The 18,852-nt window shown below is 38.0% G+C and overlaps 2 protein-coding genes across 6 annotated transcripts in view; both read right to left on the bottom strand.

Annotated features, from left to right (window-relative positions):
- Positions 1–1,657, bottom strand: part of cald1a (caldesmon 1a) — a 65,996-nt gene extending 64,339 nt beyond the window's left edge. For 3 of the 5 annotated variants that reach the window (XR_007179790.1, XR_007179792.1, XM_048157144.1), the window contains exon 1: positions 1,519–1,657. The gene's annotated coding sequence lies outside the window, so the exon portion shown is untranslated. The remainder of the gene's footprint in view (positions 1–1,518) is intronic. The other 2 variants (XM_048157146.1, XM_048157147.1) reach the window with 2 other exon arrangements.
- A 4,206-nt stretch (positions 1,658–5,863) lies between these two features.
- tnni4a (troponin I4a) lies at positions 5,864–12,365 on the bottom strand. Its single transcript, XM_048157375.1, has 8 exons — positions 12,274–12,365; positions 9,946–9,977; positions 9,462–9,465; positions 8,977–9,024; positions 7,609–7,740; positions 7,375–7,464; positions 6,626–6,793; positions 5,864–6,330 (listed from the first exon to the last, which is right to left on the bottom strand). Exons 2-8 carry the CDS (start codon positions 9,954–9,956, stop codon positions 6,244–6,246), a joined length of 540 nt encoding a protein of 179 aa, XP_048013332.1. The 5' UTR covers positions 9,957–9,977; positions 12,274–12,365; the 3' UTR covers positions 5,864–6,243.
- Positions 12,366–18,852: the final 6,487 nt, after the last annotated feature.

The raw sequence follows: 18,852 nt of genomic DNA, 5'->3' as shown, positions 1-18,852 counted from the left end.
CTGTCTAAACCCCTACAGGCAACCTGTTACCATGACCCAACAAAGAGGGAGCCAAAACAGAAAACGTGCAAAATGGGGGGAAACAGTACTGTTTTGCATTCCAGAGGCTATTCCAATCATATGTCGCTGTGTTCAATCTGTTCCTTTTAAGGCGAGGGCATTCCCCACATATTTTCCAAACACCACAGTGTTATCAGATTCAGTTTCATGGCCAATTACTGGCCCGCTTCACTATCCGTGCTGCTGCTCTGACAGCACATCACTCGATTGTTCTGCGTTAAGATCTTTCCTCAGGCTCTAACTCGTACTAAAGGTCAGAGCAATAAAACGAGGTCCCAAGTAACAATCTGACAGATTCTGTACTAAGCTGCATGCACATTATAGGCTGAATCAGCCAAATATGCAGCTGCCATACAGTAGGCGTAGAAGCCTGGCCTGTGCGGTTGTGTTAGTAAACGGGGCCATAAAATTAATTTAATAGTTTGCAATAAGTACAGAGCTTGCATTCTTTGTCGGTCGGGATTTATGGTTGCACTGCCAAAACACAAATAGCAACAATCAAAATGCTTTGTAAATGCATCGCTTTAGTTCAACAAGCACTCAAGGGTTCCCAGCAGAAAAATTTCCCAAAGCATCCACTCTAAACCCCCCACCCCCTCAGCTCCATCCCAAATCCCACAACAGACATGAGTTAAACAATATAACAATGTTCATGGCGGGTGATTCCACGCCACAAATATTTTGAGAAGAGAGTGTGGAGATTCGGGCAGCCAGAGAAAACTCCAAATCCACTTTGGACAATACCACTGAGAATCTTAATGCGTTACAGCATCCCTAAACCTAAGCATGGGACAGTGGCGCCCTACTTACGGTGTGTAGACTATAGGATGCTGAAGAACACTAGGAAAGGTCCTTTACTTAAACAAAATCCCCCCAAAAGAGTTCAATGCAATAAAAGGTTTAAGAAAGGACAACTTGATTTGTATTATGTTTAAAGCATACTTAAAACCCATTCCAAAGTATCAAAACGCTATTTCCATGCTTTATTTAGATAGTTTTGGCAGCTGTCAATCACCCCAGGCCTTTTTCTACAGGGTTTGGCTTGTGTATTGTAAAGAAATCCAGCCTGATTCTAAATTGCAAAAAGGTGGGTGTGGGAGTCAAGGAGACAAAAAATATAGAAAGGATAAGAGACTTAGCATCCCCAACACTCAAATAACAATTAACATACCCTATAATGCATATACCAAAGCACAAATATTTGTACATTCGTGTCCCAAAGCAACTGAATCACATCACAAATCTAGAGCTATAACTTTCTTACAATACAAAATAATATATTATATTCATCAAACTATATAAATGCATGCAATATAAGCCACGTTTTCCAACAAAAGACTTCATTGAGACTGACGCCAAATGGTTAATGTTTTATCAAAAAAGCAGGAAGAGTTTGTGAAAAGCCCCTAAAGTTTGTACACTCGCATCCAAACATCTGGCAGTGATGGTAAAACTCACCTGCGCTATGAGGCGAACGAAGTGTGCGTCCTTTAGATGTGCGAAGAAACCTGCAAAGAGAAAATGACTTGAGCTGCTCCTTCACTCCCAAATCTCCAGCGTTCAGTAACAGGACTCTGAGTTTCGGAAGCTCCTCCCTTTTAGAAGCCATTCACTCCATCATATCTCCGCCTTCACGAGCCGTGTACAGAACTCATCTCTGGTAACACGATTTAACAACTTTCACTATTAGTAAACGAACACTATTACATTGTAATAGTCATTTTTTCATGTCAGTTCAAAATTATATAAATAATACATGTTTTCTTGCTGTCAAAGTAAGTAAACATAACCTGTTTCACTGAAAACAATTAATATATTTTTTATTTCTGGTTTGATATAAGATTATTTTGCTTACCACACTGGCATATTATTTTGCTTGTTTTAAGGAAAAACACTTATTTTTTCTGAAAACAAGAAAATAATTTTTACTTGTCAAGAAAATGCTTCTTGATTTAAGAACTTTAAGATATTTTGACTAGAAACAAGACAAAAACTCTAAGTAAGAACAGCATTTTTGCAGTGTATGACTGCAGCTTTAATTGGAAAACAGCAATTTGACGGCAAACTTCGACCAAACAGGATTATTTTGTGATAAACAACCGGTTACTGTTCATTATACCGCTTATTAAATAAATACTCACCAAATAAATAAATAAATACGTGGTCATGAAATATTGCTTTCAGCTGAAAATATTATCTTAACGCTTCCGCGAAGAAAAATAGTCCATTCCAATGTACAAAACAGTCTGTTTTAGCAACACTCCATGAATATTATTTACAGTGATATTAATACTGAAGTTATATTAGGTCATTGTTAATACAATAGTTAACTGAGGCGTAATATGCCAAACGAGAGATTGATGCGAGAGACAAGAAAGTAGCTCCGCCAGCGATGCGTTTGACCAATCAGAATCAAGTATTCTGGAGCCTCGTACATTCTGAAATATAGACTTGTCACTTATGTTATGTTACTTGAACTTTTTATAATGATAATAATTAATAATTTGTTGAGGATATTATTGATAACCTCAATAAATAAAAATGATAACCAAATTAGAGCAGTGAGGTGTGGATTTGGCTTTTTAAAATCTCTATACTGAGGGCTTTTTGCGCAGAAATGTGTGTGAGAATCAGACCAGAGTATTAGACCTGAGGTCGATGTGTGTGTGTGTGTCTTGGCAATATTAAAAAGAATGGCTGAAAATTGAATTCTTGAACTCTGGCAAATGAATCAAGCAAACACCATTGTAGGAAAATGAGGATTTATTTGTTCTACATGTATGACTCTAGTGAAACAGAAGTGCTCAAGTGCTTCACCTCAAAATATCTCTTAGTATTTTCCCATGAATTGGAAACCGAGAGCAGTCAAATGTCGATAGTTTTGCCTGTAATTTGGTTACACAGGAGAAGTTTGCCAGACATTTTGGTCTTTTGATCTGAGGGTTTTGCCTGGACTATATTTGCCTGAGGATCTCAGATGTTTACTTTTATAATGTGCTTTGGTTTACAACATCAATGACAGACCTCAGATAACCTCAGATATTAAATAGCCTATGAGTTCCTGAAAATATTAGCCGCTTGCCTTAACTCGCCTTAACTGTGCTCTTAAGAGAGGGAATATCTCGAGATTGTCTCTCTCTATGGGAGTACATGAACTTGTTTTAACCAGGACATCTGAAGCATTGAGAGTTTAACATCACAGATAAGTGTAGGTGAACCCCGGGGTGCCAATATCAAAATCCATCTCCGATGGCCTTTTAATTGTGGGTACTGAGGATTTGAACTGCAACCAAGTAACAGACACAGATTCAAATGGACTATAATTACAATTTCGGCTGTAATTAATGAACAACGCAAGATGTGGCCTGTTTATTTTAATATACAAGAATGAAGCATCTCTGTTATCAACTTTAGTACATTCAGTGAACTGAAGACGTTACAGAACAATCTGATAATTCTCCTCGATCTGAACCTCTCTCACATTGATCCTAAACCTTCCTGGCATTATTAAGTGCGGCAGGATACAATGAACCTTTGGAAGTCATTTTTTAAGGGAGGAAGAACAATGTGTGTCTAACATTGCCAAAGAGACGGCATCTGCATCCAATCTAAACCAAATCCATCTGCTAATCATAAAAATGAGAAACCTGCATTAATAGGATAGTAAAAAGATACTGCATACTTTAAGATTATGCACAAAGGTTTCAAAATAACTTTGATCTACTTGAAAAGCATTTAGATGGCATTTTTTCCTTTTTTATGTGTTTGGAGAAATAGAAAACTTGCAGTACTTGCTACACAACGTGTATATTATGTACATATTTTTATATTTTTAAGTTATATGCATAAAATGAAGTGTACCTTTTTTCCTACAATCACCTTTTTGTGAAAAATGGAAAGATACCATACAGTCTGTCAGTCAAAAAATCTGCATGCATAATAACTATAAAATAATGAGGTAATATTTATAATAAGGTCCCATTAGTTAATGTTAGTAAATGCATTTGCTAAAAATGCATTTATTTATTAATCTTTGTTAACATTATGTAAGGTAGCATATTAGTAAATGTTGACATTAACATTAACCAAGATTAATAAATTCTTTAGAAGTATTTTTAATTGTTAGTTCATGTTAATTAATGTTAGTCAGGTTAGGCAATTTTTTTTCATAAACACTTTTCATACTGTATACTGGTTGAAACTCTCTTCAATAATAGAAGTGGTCTAAATGTTAAAAAATGTACTGTAGGCCTATACGTATATCTTCTGTGGAAGTCTCAGGCCCTAAAAATACTCATCCAGTCATTGCATTCAGTCCTCTCATGCTGCTTCTCGTGATGCTTTGCAGACTTTGCTCTGGCTGTGCGCGTTCATGTGTTTTGGAAGAGGCGTGGCTTTGGAGACACACTGATGGGAGGGCGGAATCTAGTCTGCGTCCGAAAACTGGAAAATGACACATTTCAAGGTAGGAAAGCATCAAGGCATGTCTGAATCCAATGTTAGCTTCACTTCCTGTTTCCTGAGATACCTTCATCTGATCGATATTTGAAGGCAGCATAGATGTATCCTTCGCTGCCTTTGATATCCCACAATCCCGTGTGATCCATTCTGTGACAGCTGAGCAAGAAATATAAAGATGGCATCCGAAAGTCGCGTTTGCTGGTCAGTTTGTGTGTAAATGTACATTTTTGACCAACATTTTCCACTTTTGATGTAATTTTTAGCGAGAAATTACTACTGGAGTAATTAAATCGTTGTTAGGTTCTCACCAAAGCTCATGCTATTTTGCTCTAGATCAGTCCTGGAGGCACCCCAGCCCTGCACATTTTGTGTCTCCCTCATTTATCACACCTGATTCAACTCATCAAGCTCATTAGTAGAGACTGCAAGAACTAAATTGGGTGTGTCTGATAAGGGAGACATACTGGGGTGCCTCCAGGACAGGTTTGAAAACCACTGCTCTTGATCATTACACTGTTACGCTGCCTCAGAAGTCTCTCTGAAATCAGTTTCGTGAGGTGCCTTCATGCACAAACGCTGCCTTACAAGTCATTGCCTGATAAGGCAGCGAGGCAACAAGTCAGCTGCCTAGGTTTCAGATACAGCCCTAATGTTTTCAAAGCTAGCTTGCTAATGCTAGCCTCTCTGAAGTTGCCTACTCTAGCTTTAACAAATAAAACCTTATGGTAAAGTGTTACCACAACTGCTCATATCCACATACACAAAAACATTTATGCCAAAACCACTGGTTTAGTTAAGCGGAATTCACAGATTTATTTATTTCTTTTTTTCTGGTGATTTAAACAGTCAGTTTTTACCTAAAGCTTTTCAATGTGCTGAAGTGGTTGTGCTGACTCAGGTCTTGATGACTGATGGCATATCTGCCAGTTTGCCATCTGTCTAGTAATAGAGGATACAGTGCCACCCAAATTCCTTCCCTTCACCTCCCTGTACTTCCTTTTCTAAACAACACTAAACCTGTCCACAGTGTCATATTTCAGATGTAAACCAGTTGATGCATATCTTCTCCATCGTCATTCACTTTTATTCTAGTTGTGATGATCACAAGACTTATTTAAGGCTCCACTTGAGGCCTGCTGAGACGTTTGTGTGACTTTGTCGCCCCCTGGTGTTGATAGAATGCCAGTTCAGTCAATGTAATATAAATGCAGAGCGCCATCTGTAGGTCAACAGCTAAAACTGCTTATAACTGGGTATTTAACATGCAGTTCCTGTGGCATTGACGTTAAAGCGTGTTTTAATCAAATGTTTGATCTTTTAATGAAGAACTCCAACTTCCTAATTCACTCAATAAGCTTTTTATTAAAAATTAAACTATTTTCTGTTTGTAAACTACAAACGGGTAATAAAATAATCATGCTCTTCACCCAAGGGTAAACGGTAGCCTTATTGGTTTCAATCAACACAGAAGACGAAGCAAATATTTACACAGTTGATATGATATGATATGAATATGAGGTTGTTCTATTATCGAACCCCTCTCTACGGACAGTGCTCGCACATTTTAATCGCAGCAAATCACAATTTAATATCGCGTGCAAGCCACAGCTGGCTGACCAAATAAATGAATAATTTACCATAAAATAATGTTGATTAAAATTCAAACAAACAACATGAGCTTTGTATCAAGATGCCCCTTTATCCTTTGCAGACTTTTTCCGGCTACTGTCCGGCGTTGAAAAGCTTCTTTCTGCCCTCCATGCCTGACATGGCCTCGACGTTTTTCCTCCAGTCCGTGACCTCCTCCTTCTGACGGAGAGAAAATGCTTCGGTTAGACAGAAAGACAGAGATGAGAGCAACTCAAGTGGTTGCACAGGCACGGCGGACCGTGGCAATACGCGCCAGACAGACAGACGGGGCGGTTTAAATGTCAACATTTCACCACCACTAGGCCTTTAAAGAAATCACTTGATTTCTAAAATAACCCGTCTTTTTAGATACAGCACATCTGAGCAAATGAGCTGAAAGCACAGCCTGTACAACAGCCAGACGTGCTCCTGGTGTCTCGAGTACACTTGTTATAACGCTGAGATGGAGTGTTACCTTTTCTTCTTCTTTTTTAACTGTTTTGAGGTTTGCTTTGAAGTCAGCTTTCATGACTCTGGAGTCCAGCGATCCCAGCATGGCATCTGCCGACTTCCTCACCCTTTTAAGGTTCGGCCGCTTCATTTTTCCCTTCAGTTCATAGATCTTCTGAGTTAATGAGAGAATCTGGTGACAAACCAATATATCAGGTTTTCGTTAATAGGTCTGGAAAGTGGTTGTATTAGGGAAATAAACTCATCTTTGATAATCAAAATGGTCACACTTTGGTCACACTTTATATTAGGTGGCTTTAACTACTATGTACTATGTTACATCAAAAAATAAGTACACAGTGTTAAACATGCACGCACATAATAAGTGCATTGTAGTTAAGGACACCTAAAATAAAGTGGGACTATAATTTCATCGTGCCTTAAAATAGCTTGCATGTAACTTTACACCCTAGCTTCATTTAGTATACATGGATATATGAATATGCAAATTAGTCCCCGCCTCCACTTAATCACACCAGCTCAGACTACCTGATCCACTCACTCAACTGTTGTAAATGCTGCACAATGGATCATGTGACACTGAAAATGATGCTGAAAATTCAGCAGTAATAAATTACATTTTAAAATGTATAATTGTAAATTGTAATTAATACTGTATTTTTGATCAAATTAATGCCATGTTGACCATCTTAAAAAAAAATCGTACTGATCCCAAACTTATGTATATGTATATTCCCCATTTACATAGCCTACCTCTGCATCATTTCTGGCAACTTTTATATTAAGGTCATATCGCGCTTCATCCACAACATCAATCTTGTGGTGCAAATCTCTACAAAGCTCCTGCAAAGACAGATGATGATACATAAACTCAAATGGCTAATGTAAACATCATGCTTATAATATGTTGAGAGATCCGGGACACAGTTATCTGGTTGCAGTAAAAGCTCTTAATGTAAATATCTGACATAGTAAAAAGTTTTGCACCTGCAGTTCTTGGATAGACAGGCCGGAGAGTTTGAGGGGCGGCGCTCTCTCCCTCAGGGTGTTTTCTCGCTCCAAATCTTTCTGCTCTTTTTCTTTCACCAGCAAGCTTTCTGCCTTTCTCAGCAGTTTGCTCTGAGGGTCAGGTGAGGAAAAGGTGAGAGAGGTGTCACGTTAGTACAAAATACAACATTCTTCACTTTATCCACTCATAGTGCTGTTCATTTGCACATGCTCCCAGTGTTATTTTACCACCCAGTTCATTAATGCAAATCAGGTTATAGCACAAAAACACACATAAAACCAGTGCTGAAAACAATTGCCTATCCGAGTAGTAGATAGTAGAGGATGCACGCACACACACACATACACACACAGTTAGGTTTTTGTGAATTGTGGGGACTTTCCATAGGCCGCAATGCATTTTATACTGTACAAACCGTACTTCCTATCCCCCTACCCTACCCCTAACCCTAAACCTAACCATCACAGGAACCTGTGCATACCTTTATTTTCTCACAAAAACACCATTTAGTATTTTTAATAATTAATTTACATTGTGGGGAACGGTGGCCGGTCCCCACGATGTAGGTGAACTCAGGTTTATATTACATCGTGGGGACATTTGGTCCCCACAATGTAATATAAACAAACTCACACACACACACACACACACACACACACACACATACATATATATATATATATATATATATATATATATATATATATATATATTATTGAATAAATTAAATATATATTTAAATATATATTAATATAAATTTAAATTTAAATATTTAAATATATATTTAATATATATTTATTTTTATTTTTTTATTGTAATTTTTTTATTATATTTAAAAATGATATTTATAATTATATACACACATATAATAAAATAACACACACACATTTCTATATGTGTGTGTGTATATATATATATATATATATATATATATATATATATATATATATATTATTCACTTTATAATATTTTATATTATTTACAATTCATTTTTTAATTACTGGTAAAATTATATGTGTGAGTGATAAGATCTTCATTGCTATGACAATTAAATATCATAAACCCTAAAATGATTGTAAATTTTTTAATTATATTTAAAAATGATATATATAATTATATACACACATATAATAAAATAAATAAAATGGACACATAATTATAATTTTTTGAAAATGTAAAAATGCGTAGGTTTAGGGGATGAAATATATTATTTGTAGAGTATAAAATTATGTCTATCTATATCATTATATCTATGGAAAGTCCCCATGAAGATGGAAGCCCAACATGTATGTGTGTGTGCATGTGCATCAGCATACTTGAAATGTTCCACTTTGTTTCTGACCCACCTTTAGCAGAAGTCTGCGTGTTGCAGAGTACTTGGATCTAGCCTTTTTCTGCAAGAACAAGAAAGAGTTAAGCCAAGCTCTTTATAGTCTGCGGTCATGTTAAGACAATCCTGTGAGTGGGTCTAATCTACACACGCTGTGGTGCATGCATTAACTGCCTGACCTGATTATTGTCTGAACTGCCAAACCGAGGGCTCAGTGGCACAGTGTAGTTTTAAGCAGAACAGAGCAAACTTACAGTGCAGATTAGTTTTTAACATGCTGTTCAGTGTCCCCACAGAATTACTGAACGACTAAAAACCATTTAGAGCTGGATTAGGGTCATCGATTCCAACATTCACTGGACTTTAATATATAGAGACACCACTATGTGCTCTGCTACGTTCAACTGTTAATCATCTTGAAAACTATTAAAAGGGAAACAATCAAGAGCAAAGCGAGACATTACAAAACCCTCATTACAAATGTGCTGGTAATTCACTTACCGGTCTGTGAAAACATCATTGCGTACAAAAAAAATAAATAAAAAATTATATTAAAGAGCAACACAATCTGTATATTTTACAGAAAAATGTGTTGCCCGCTTGTGTAAAACTGACTCTAGATCTTACCAGGGCTTACCATTATTATGTGCGGTTGCTAAGTTGAGCAATTTTATTTTATTTTATTTTATTTTATTTTATTTTATTTATTTTATTTTTTGGAAATGACCAAAACAAGCAAGAACAAACAGTACTGAAATAAATAAATAAATATATGTAATACTTCAGAAATGTGTATTACTTATATTATTTATGAGTTTAAGAAAGACTAGAATGTTTTTAACTAGAAAGACTTATATCTGGGATATAATATATCTAGCAAAGAAAATATTAACTCACAGTTTAAAATCATAATCTGGTGTAAATAAGCAGTTTTGGATGAGTATGACATTGACAGGGTCAATAGCCTAATAAAGATAACACTTACCCCTCAGACATGCCTGAAATACACTATGTGACCTGAAAGAGAGCCAAAATAATTGTGGTCACTATTCAGCACTTCACCATTCATATCTGCACACGTCAGGCATCACTAGTCAAATGCCAAACAACTGTCAACTGGATTAAGAGTGACGCCGGAGTCAAGGGTTGCTCCTAAAAAAGCGTGTTTAAATGCATTAAACAAAGCCCGCTGTCCTTTGACATCAAAAGCTACAGATCCACTAATGCAATTCCAATATGCAGACGGTACACAGTACACGGGTTACCGGACATTGGGTTTCGCTTTAATACCGGTCATCGCTGTGACTCAAACACAGAAGAACCGTGACCTTTACTCCTCCAATATAACAAACCATCTCTCTGTGCACATCAGCGATTTTCTCAGTGTCTTCAAAGATACATTCATTAAAGCTTGTGGTTCAAAGAGATCGGGGTCCTGACATTTTGGCCCCGTGGAGAAAACAGTGACCTTGACTGTCTCATTGAACGCTGTGCTTCGGGCAGGATGACTCTAAGCAGGGGTTAATGGGGTTCCTCTGGGAAAATGGTGTTGAGGGATGAAATTTAGAGGCGGAATGTGTGTGGATAAAAAGTGCAGACAAAACACTCTATGTGTGAATTCAACCCTATGATGGGAGATATTGATGCCACAGTGTCTGAAAACTGTCATTTAGTGAGCAAGTAAATCTGACGCACCTTTACACACTCGCAAGGTACAGGGAATGAATCAGCTGCAAGACAACAAAGAAGGATCTAGCAAAACTTTATTGTCTATCAAAGTAAAAAATCTGAGGTCACTTATTGGTCGTAAATGACAAATGTTCAACCGCTTGTTGGCATCTGCCCTGTTTTGGCTTTGGTCCTGCTAAAGTTAATGTCCTTGATATAACTGGCATGACTTTGGCAAGAGGCAATCGAGTCATTGACCTTCATGTTTTACATTCTTGAGAACTTATGTATGACAATACACGGGAGTAAACAGTACTTTAGAATTGCATTTTGAAAAAAAAATAATACATTTTTAATCCTAGAACTTCATTTTAGGATATGTTCACACTTGGCAGGTTTGGTTTGATTAAAACAATCTCAGTTTGCTCTTTGAATAAGTGTGAACACTGCCATCTGAACTCTGGTGCGCGCCAAACAAGTGGACCAGAACTCCTGAAAAATGGGTCTCGGCCCGCTTTCAAATGAAATCTGGTGCGGTTAGACTGAAATATGAATGCAACGCGGGACCAAAGATATGTAAACGAACCAGATGTGACCCTAAAAAGGACAGAATGCTCAAGCATACCTGTTTTTTTCTTTGTCATAGTCACAATGTTACCGTTACTTATGATGTTAGTTGTCTCGGCAGCAGATCTTTGTTTGTGAGTGTGACGGAGAGATTCCTGCTGCTGTTTTGACTCCATTTTATAAGCTCTTCACGAGTTGTTAGCTCCATCATATGTATGCACATACAGCGAGTGCATTTAGCCCAGCACACAGCATAGTTTTGGACAGTTCCGCCGCAAAATATATGTCATAAAATACTTTTTTGTTTTGTATCTTTAGGTTTGGTGTTAAAAATAACAGTGTGAACGCTAAGCGAATCAGGACTGAATGTATCACTACAATTGTGAACACCCCTGCAGAACTACAATTTGAAGTCAAATCTAAACTAAACAAAAAAAAAGGTCAAAATATGTTCCTATGCTGTAAAAAAGAATTGTTGGTTTAACTTAAAGTAAGTTACCTGGTTACCTTAAAATTTTGAGTTTGTTGAAATGAAAAATTTGAGTTCATACAATGAAGGCGATTGGTTTAATCAACAGAAACTCAAAATATTATGTTATCTGAACCACAATAATTATTGAAGTTGATTTGACAAAAGAAAAAATAAGAAGACAAATCATGACCCCTCATTGTTAATTAGTTTATAATTGTCTAAAGTTTGATGGTGTAAAGCAACATGGGATGATACATAGGCCTATATCCAATACACTGGCAACATCATCTGTAAATATACAGTTACAACCAACCAACCAAGTCCATCCAGAATGTCGTTCCAGTCATATTCCAGACACCCTGTCATTCACCTCACAATATCCCACACTATTTGACTGCATGCCCTAGTGTCATTTATCATGCTGAAAAACATGCACAAATAAACAAAAACTCAAGCAAGGGAAGTGAACAACCCTTCCATTTGCTCAAATCAAAAGACTCTTCAACCACTCTTTGCTCTCTGACTTAAAAGACCTCTGAAGTGGACCTTTGATTTCGACGGCAGAATGTTAGACATGATAAAAAAGCATTGATACAGGGCTCTTACCTTTGAAGAGGAGTCCAGGAGCGTGAACAGAGGAGTGATGTACGGAGGGAGACAACGTAGTGTGATTTTCAATGATTGATCCATGCCTCACCTCTCACATGTGAATGGCCAACCAAAATAACTCACCACAGCGCCTCCCATGAATGCCACCTTTTGGCACAACCATTGTTCCGGAATTGCACAAACACGCAATTAATGCTCATTACCCCTCTTAGTCACATGCATGTGGCTGATCCAGGATGGAAAATGGCATAGGTTTTATAAAAGACAAGTTCCCATTTAATATAATTCATATATTCGGGTGATTAAGATTCCCGCAGCCACCCCAAAGACAACAAAGTCTCTGGGTGTCCTACAGTCAGGTGCTGCAGATATAAATGCACATAATTGTTAAATTGAGCATTTTATGGTGCCGTCTCACGCTATAAGTCACCAATGCTCGGAGGCCTGAATTTCAAATGAGAGTCCTAGTATTCAGTCGAGCGTGGCATTAATTACAGGTGAATATCACCTCGAGACTGCTGGGAAGAACATGAAAATGGATCATAGCATTTAAGTCATAAAAACAGGGAGAAAGAGGCATACTGAGAACATTTATCACCAATGGCAAGTTTGAGGCAGGTTGAGAGGGCAACTTTTGGTCTAAAAGCTTTAGATCGATAAATGCATGACCCCATAATGCATTCAAAAAGTTTTTATGGTTCAGCGATGGACTATGTGCCGTGTCAGTTTGACTTTTTCATATGTTAAGAGCCTCTGAATCCGGGACGTGGGAGACAAAGCTCGGACGGTGGAAGGACACACACCTTTAGTGGAATCTGAAGTATGAAAGCGGCAGCTGTCGACAGGCACTGAAAGATGGAGTGAACACAACCGTCCCATGACGCATCGCTCATGCGCTCTTGTCTGCGGTGTATTGAATACATGTGCAGCGCAGCACGCGCCTCTGATCACGTTTATTTTTAGGAGGGCTGGTTCTCACTTGTCGCTATCACACTCTTCACTGTCATCTCTGATAACATGACCCTGGCCTTTAAACTCTTGAGGATAATGCAGGTTAGCTTGTAACTGAATGATTGAGGCTTTAAACAATGCAAGTACTGTTCTAACATCTTAGAAAAAGGAAATCTGTCAAGACAAAGTAGGAATGTTGGCTTGTCAAAGCCTCGATTGAACATTTAGAACAGTTTAAACATTAGTTTGAAAGTTATACAGTCACACCTATAATATAGTTTGGTTGCTAGAGAATTGCAAGACTTGGTCTAATTTGATACTGAAAAGTAAGACTGATAAAGTGATGTGTGAAGGCCAAGTATGGTAACCCATACTCGGAAATTGTCCTCTGCATTTAACCCATCCAGTTAGTGCAAACACATTAGGAGTAATGAGTAGTGAACAAACACACTGCAAACCATAGACATACACACCCGAAGCAGTGCTGTGGTGCCCGGGGAGCGATTGGGGGTGTTGGGTGCCTTGCTCAAGGGCACTTCAGTCCAAGAACCAACAACCTTCGGCTTGTTTTTAATCAAATAAATGCAGCCTTAGTAAGACTTATGAACATTAAATAATCTTACCGACTTCAAAATATTAAACGGTAGTATAAATATCTTAGAATTTTTTAAAAGAGCTAAAATTTGCAACATCTGAGACCATTGTTGGCATACAGTCAGAATATAGAGTTGTAAATTCTACACAGCATACCTCAGATCTCCTCAGATGGTCATGGAGGAATTGGAGGAAATGATGGAGTTCATATTGAAGTCTTTGGTATTCGTTTCCAGACTTTTTCTTGGCAAATGAGCACAGTCTGAAACATCGCTGAGATCTCTTCTGGAACTAGAGGGGAAATAACTGGAACTTGGCAAACAGAAAAATCAGAGTACAAAAAGTCTCCATTTGCTCTCCATCTCATTGCTGTCGAGGAGATCTCATTTGAGATGTTTCTTTCCTATGGGAATATATACAAAGCCGAGATCTGTTTACATGAATTTATCAGCTCTTCTATGTATTTTCTTGGCAGAAAGCAAAAGGCGCAGTGTTTCCCTGTTCATTTACGATACGAGAAAACCTCAACAGTAAATGGATCTGCAGCAGAAACAATATTGTGCTTCAGGAAATGTTATTATGGAGAATTAAAGTGATTTCTTACTCTTAAATTGTGTAATAATGTCAATACAAGCCCATTGTGGGATTGCCCCCTCATTATGATAATTTTGTGTGCGGCTTCTTAACCAACAGCATAATAACCCATCCAAACTATCATTAATGCGTGAAATAATTCCCTTTTAAGTGACTCCAAAATAAGGGCCCCTTCGCTGCCAAGTAAATTTCACAAATAATGTTCAGCTTGAATGTCCTGGAATTGTTATGGCCCTTTTTTACCCCCACGAACACATTATCAGACATGAACCTAAAATAATCAGCTGCTCATTCTGGCTATTGCTAATTTGCCTGCTTAATGATGTAAATTAACACCCACGAAACACACACACACACACACACACACACACACACACACACACACACACACACACACACACAAGGTTCTGAGGCATGTGGTTCCTGTTTTAATTACATTGGATTTGCATAACGATTTCCCATTAAAAGATTCCCCAGTGACCCTACGCAGATAGGGGAAATTGCTCTCAAATGCCCACCCCATTAACAACGAGGCTGACGTCACTCCCTGTCTGTCACTGCCGGCGACGCGACAACCACTTGCTGAAAACAGGCCTACCGAGAGTGACGGAGTGGCTCATGGGTAATGAAGTCGCTAATCACTTGCAAGCGAGCTGGTTTAGACGTGGACGGGGTGGGAGATTTTTAATGCTCGTCAGTACTCGAAAATGTCAGTGGTCTCCCATCATGTGGTTCGACTGCATCTTGATAAATCCGCTTCTAACGTGTGTGCCATTACAAATCACTGCAAAATCCTGAACAGACTGTAAATCATAGCGGATGAAAGACCCGAATAGCAGCAGCGGGTCTATGGACCCTTTCCACATTTCCAGGCTTCTCAGAAGTGTAAACTTCTATGGTATACTGGTGAACAGAAACTACAAGAAAAATAATTTTCGCCTCAAAAATCAAAATGTAATGATCTGACTTTCCAAAAGAGTAAAAAGAAAGACTTTATTTTACAGTGTCCTTGTTACAAATGTTACATGTACTCACTGTAGTAATAACAGTGAATTATGTATAAATACATGCTAGTAACAGTAAACCAAACCTTAAAGGGTTAGTTCACCCAAAAATGAAAATTATGTCATTAATGACCCTAACCCTCATGTCGTTCCACACCCGTAAGACCTCCGTTCATCTTCGGAACACAGTTTAAGATATTTTAGATTTAGTCCGAGAGCTTTATGTCCCTCCATTGAAAATGTATGTACGGTATACTGTCCATGTCCAGAAAGGTAATAAAAACATCATCAAAGTAGTCCATGTGACATCAGTGGGTTAGTTAGAAGTTTTTGAAGCATCGAAAATATATTTTGGTCCAAAAATAATAAAAACTACGACTTTATTCAGCATTTTATTCTCTTTCCATTTAATTGATTCCATTGAATCCTTTCATCTGTCAGCGTTGGTAATGCACTTTTACGTCGTTGTTTTTGGCGATTAGAACATCCTCGACATGCACACTTACGCACCATTTAAAAAAATATAGCAATACCAAAATACAAACAATGTAGAATAGCTTGAATACAGCGTGCGTCTCCCTCAGACTGTAAACGAAGCTCGGGCGCACCAGATAACACGTCAGCAGCGTCTTACGTCAGCAGCGTCACTGCGGAGTCGTGAACCCGGATTGACAACAGACCCGGAAGAGAATATAATGCTGAATAAAGTCGTAGTTTTTGTTATTTTTGGACCAAAATGTATTTTCGATGCTTCAAAAACTTCTAACTAACCCACTGATGTCACATGGACTACTTTGATGATGTTTTTATTACCTTTCTGGACATGGACAGTATACCGTACATACACTTTCAATGGTGGGACAGAAAGCTCTCGGACTAAATCTAAAATATCTTAAACTGTGTTCCGAAGATGAACGGAGGTCTTACGGGTTTGGAACGACATGAGGGTGAGTCATTAATGACATAATTTTCATTTTTGGGTGAACTAACCCTTTAATCCTAACCCTATAGTAAATACATGTTGTTAACTCTTTCCCGTAATTTTTCAATCATTTATGACAACGCTTTTCTGGCAATCCATGTTTTCACTGTTACACGGTAGGGGGCGCTATTATGCATCTTCTGAAAAGCCCTGTTTACGCCCTGTTTACACCCACTTACACATTTGGTCGATCGATTACAAAAACGCATTGCTTTGCTTCAGGAGGCCTTTATTAACCCCCTTGAGCCATATGGATAACTTTGATGATGGATGGGCTTCAAAATCTCAGTTACTATTCACTCCCAGTATAAAGCTTGGAAGAGCCAGAATAGTTTTTTAATATCACTTTGATAGTCTTTGACTGAAGAAGAAAGTCATATACACCTAGGAAGGCCTGAGGGTGAGTAAATAACGGGATAATTGTCATTTTTGGGTGAACTATCCCTTTAACAGCTCCATGTAGAATTTCATGAGATGCCATCTCGTAATTATGAAATGGTGTGAACGCAGCATAACGTCCCCTCCCTCTTGCAGTGACATCTCTTTTCTGATGACGCGAGGGCAGGACAACCTGTCAATCACATGAGATCACAGCAATAGCAAACCACGACAATACAATCAATTCCCAAAGGACTTAATCAAGTTTTTCTTGTTTGAGAAACCGTTCATAAGGATATACATCACTAGACTTCAACTTCTGTTTCATGCCTACTTTGTGGAAACATGTCAACACAGTTTATGAAAAAGGTCCTTGCAAATCAAACACCCGAGGTGGCCGTTCTGAAGAGAAATGCCACCCAGTGGTATCATTTACCCTAGGAATGCCGCAGAAATATGTGTAACAGTTAGCAAGATCTAGGCACTTTATTGCATTATGCTTGACTGATCAGAGAAAGCTGTGCTAGTTGTCGCTGGCGTCGTTCTCTCTGCAGGGTGTTGTGCGAGCTGCTAGCCTGTGGGACACTCGCTCTGTTTCTGTCTTCACCCCAGCTCTCAGGGGGGAGTCGACTGTTTAACACGGATGAGAGCGCCTGTTCCCGGGGCAGAGAGAACATGTTTTTCTTGATAGGAGACAGAAGCGAGGAACTTGTTGCTGTGTTTTGACATGCTTTTTTTTAAAACTCATATTCAGTGTGTTTATCTGAACTGGGGCATTTTCAAACAATCTTACGGCGTATCATGAGGAGCATCCGGGGGTTGTGTTTTCCCTCTTGTAGAATCAGGAACAGCCTTTATCTGACCTCAAACAACCCCAGTATGATAGGACCAAACAAACATCAAACACACACACATATACGCACTGGGCCCGGCTATCAAATATTTAGCTCGTGCTGCACTTGATCATTATGCTAATGGGATGTGAGCTATTGAGAGAAACATCTGCCCTCAATCCACTGCTCCTGTGGATAGTAGCTTTGAGAAAAACGTGGATCAGATGAAGGAAAATTCACTTTTCCCTTATGATACCTGCATGTACACATAAAATTGTTTTCAATGGATTTTTTTTTTTTTTATCAGTGGGAGTACTAAACCTGAAGTAATGAAAGCTGATTGACAGTAGACTATAAGGTGACCTGATTTCTGAAATGAAAATTTTTGACTATGGTAAATGTAATGAACTACATATTCTAAACAGAGTGCTCAAAGATAATAATCATTGCAACAACCTTATTCCCCTCCAACTAATGTTCGACAGACAATATTGTTAGTGCACATTTAAAACAGTGTACGAGATCTGACCAACCCAGACTCATTGGAAAAACATGCCTGTGGCAACATTTCTGCACATATTACATTGTTATTTGCATATTTTGCAACACTTTCAAAGTTAAAAGCTCTTTCAGTTGTATCCAAAACAGAAGAACGTCTTACTTTGGTTGTTGTACATATCGTAGCAATTCAGAAATTAAATGTTTGGTGAGTGGCACTAAAAACGCGTTCAGTTTTATCAATGAACTCAAATCTGCCTGCGTTTTGTAAATAACTCATTTGATTTGCAAGAACTCAAAATAAAAAAGTTAATTAACAATCTTTTATGTTAATTGCTATCAAAATGTATGAGTTAGCTAACTCAGTACTTCAAGTTAGGAGCAAATAACATGCATGAGTACTACCAACTCAAAACTTGATAGTTCTGCTTACTTAAAATTGGAAACATCATAACTAAAAAAATTTGATGTAACTGATTACCTCAAATTTTTTGAGTTAGCCTAACTTATTCGGATTTACAGTGTACGTTGGTTGTTGTACGTATTACAGCAGTTCGGAAATGTCTGGTGAGTGGCATTAAAAGTAATTCTCTATTGCATTTGAAATTAACATATCACCTACAACTAAACCCTAAACCCTGTGAGATAAAAATGCATTTGCTGAAGCAACCGTGTCATTTTAGCTTGCTTTTACAAATACAAATGACTTGTGACTTGAGTACTTGAGCGCACTGAATTCCAA

This window comes from Megalobrama amblycephala, linkage group LG14 (genome assembly GCF_018812025.1).
Source record: "Megalobrama amblycephala isolate DHTTF-2021 linkage group LG14, ASM1881202v1, whole genome shotgun sequence".
NCBI lineage: Eukaryota > Metazoa > Chordata > Actinopteri > Cypriniformes > Xenocyprididae > Megalobrama > Megalobrama amblycephala.
This window is presented reverse-complemented; position numbering and strand designations above follow the sequence as displayed.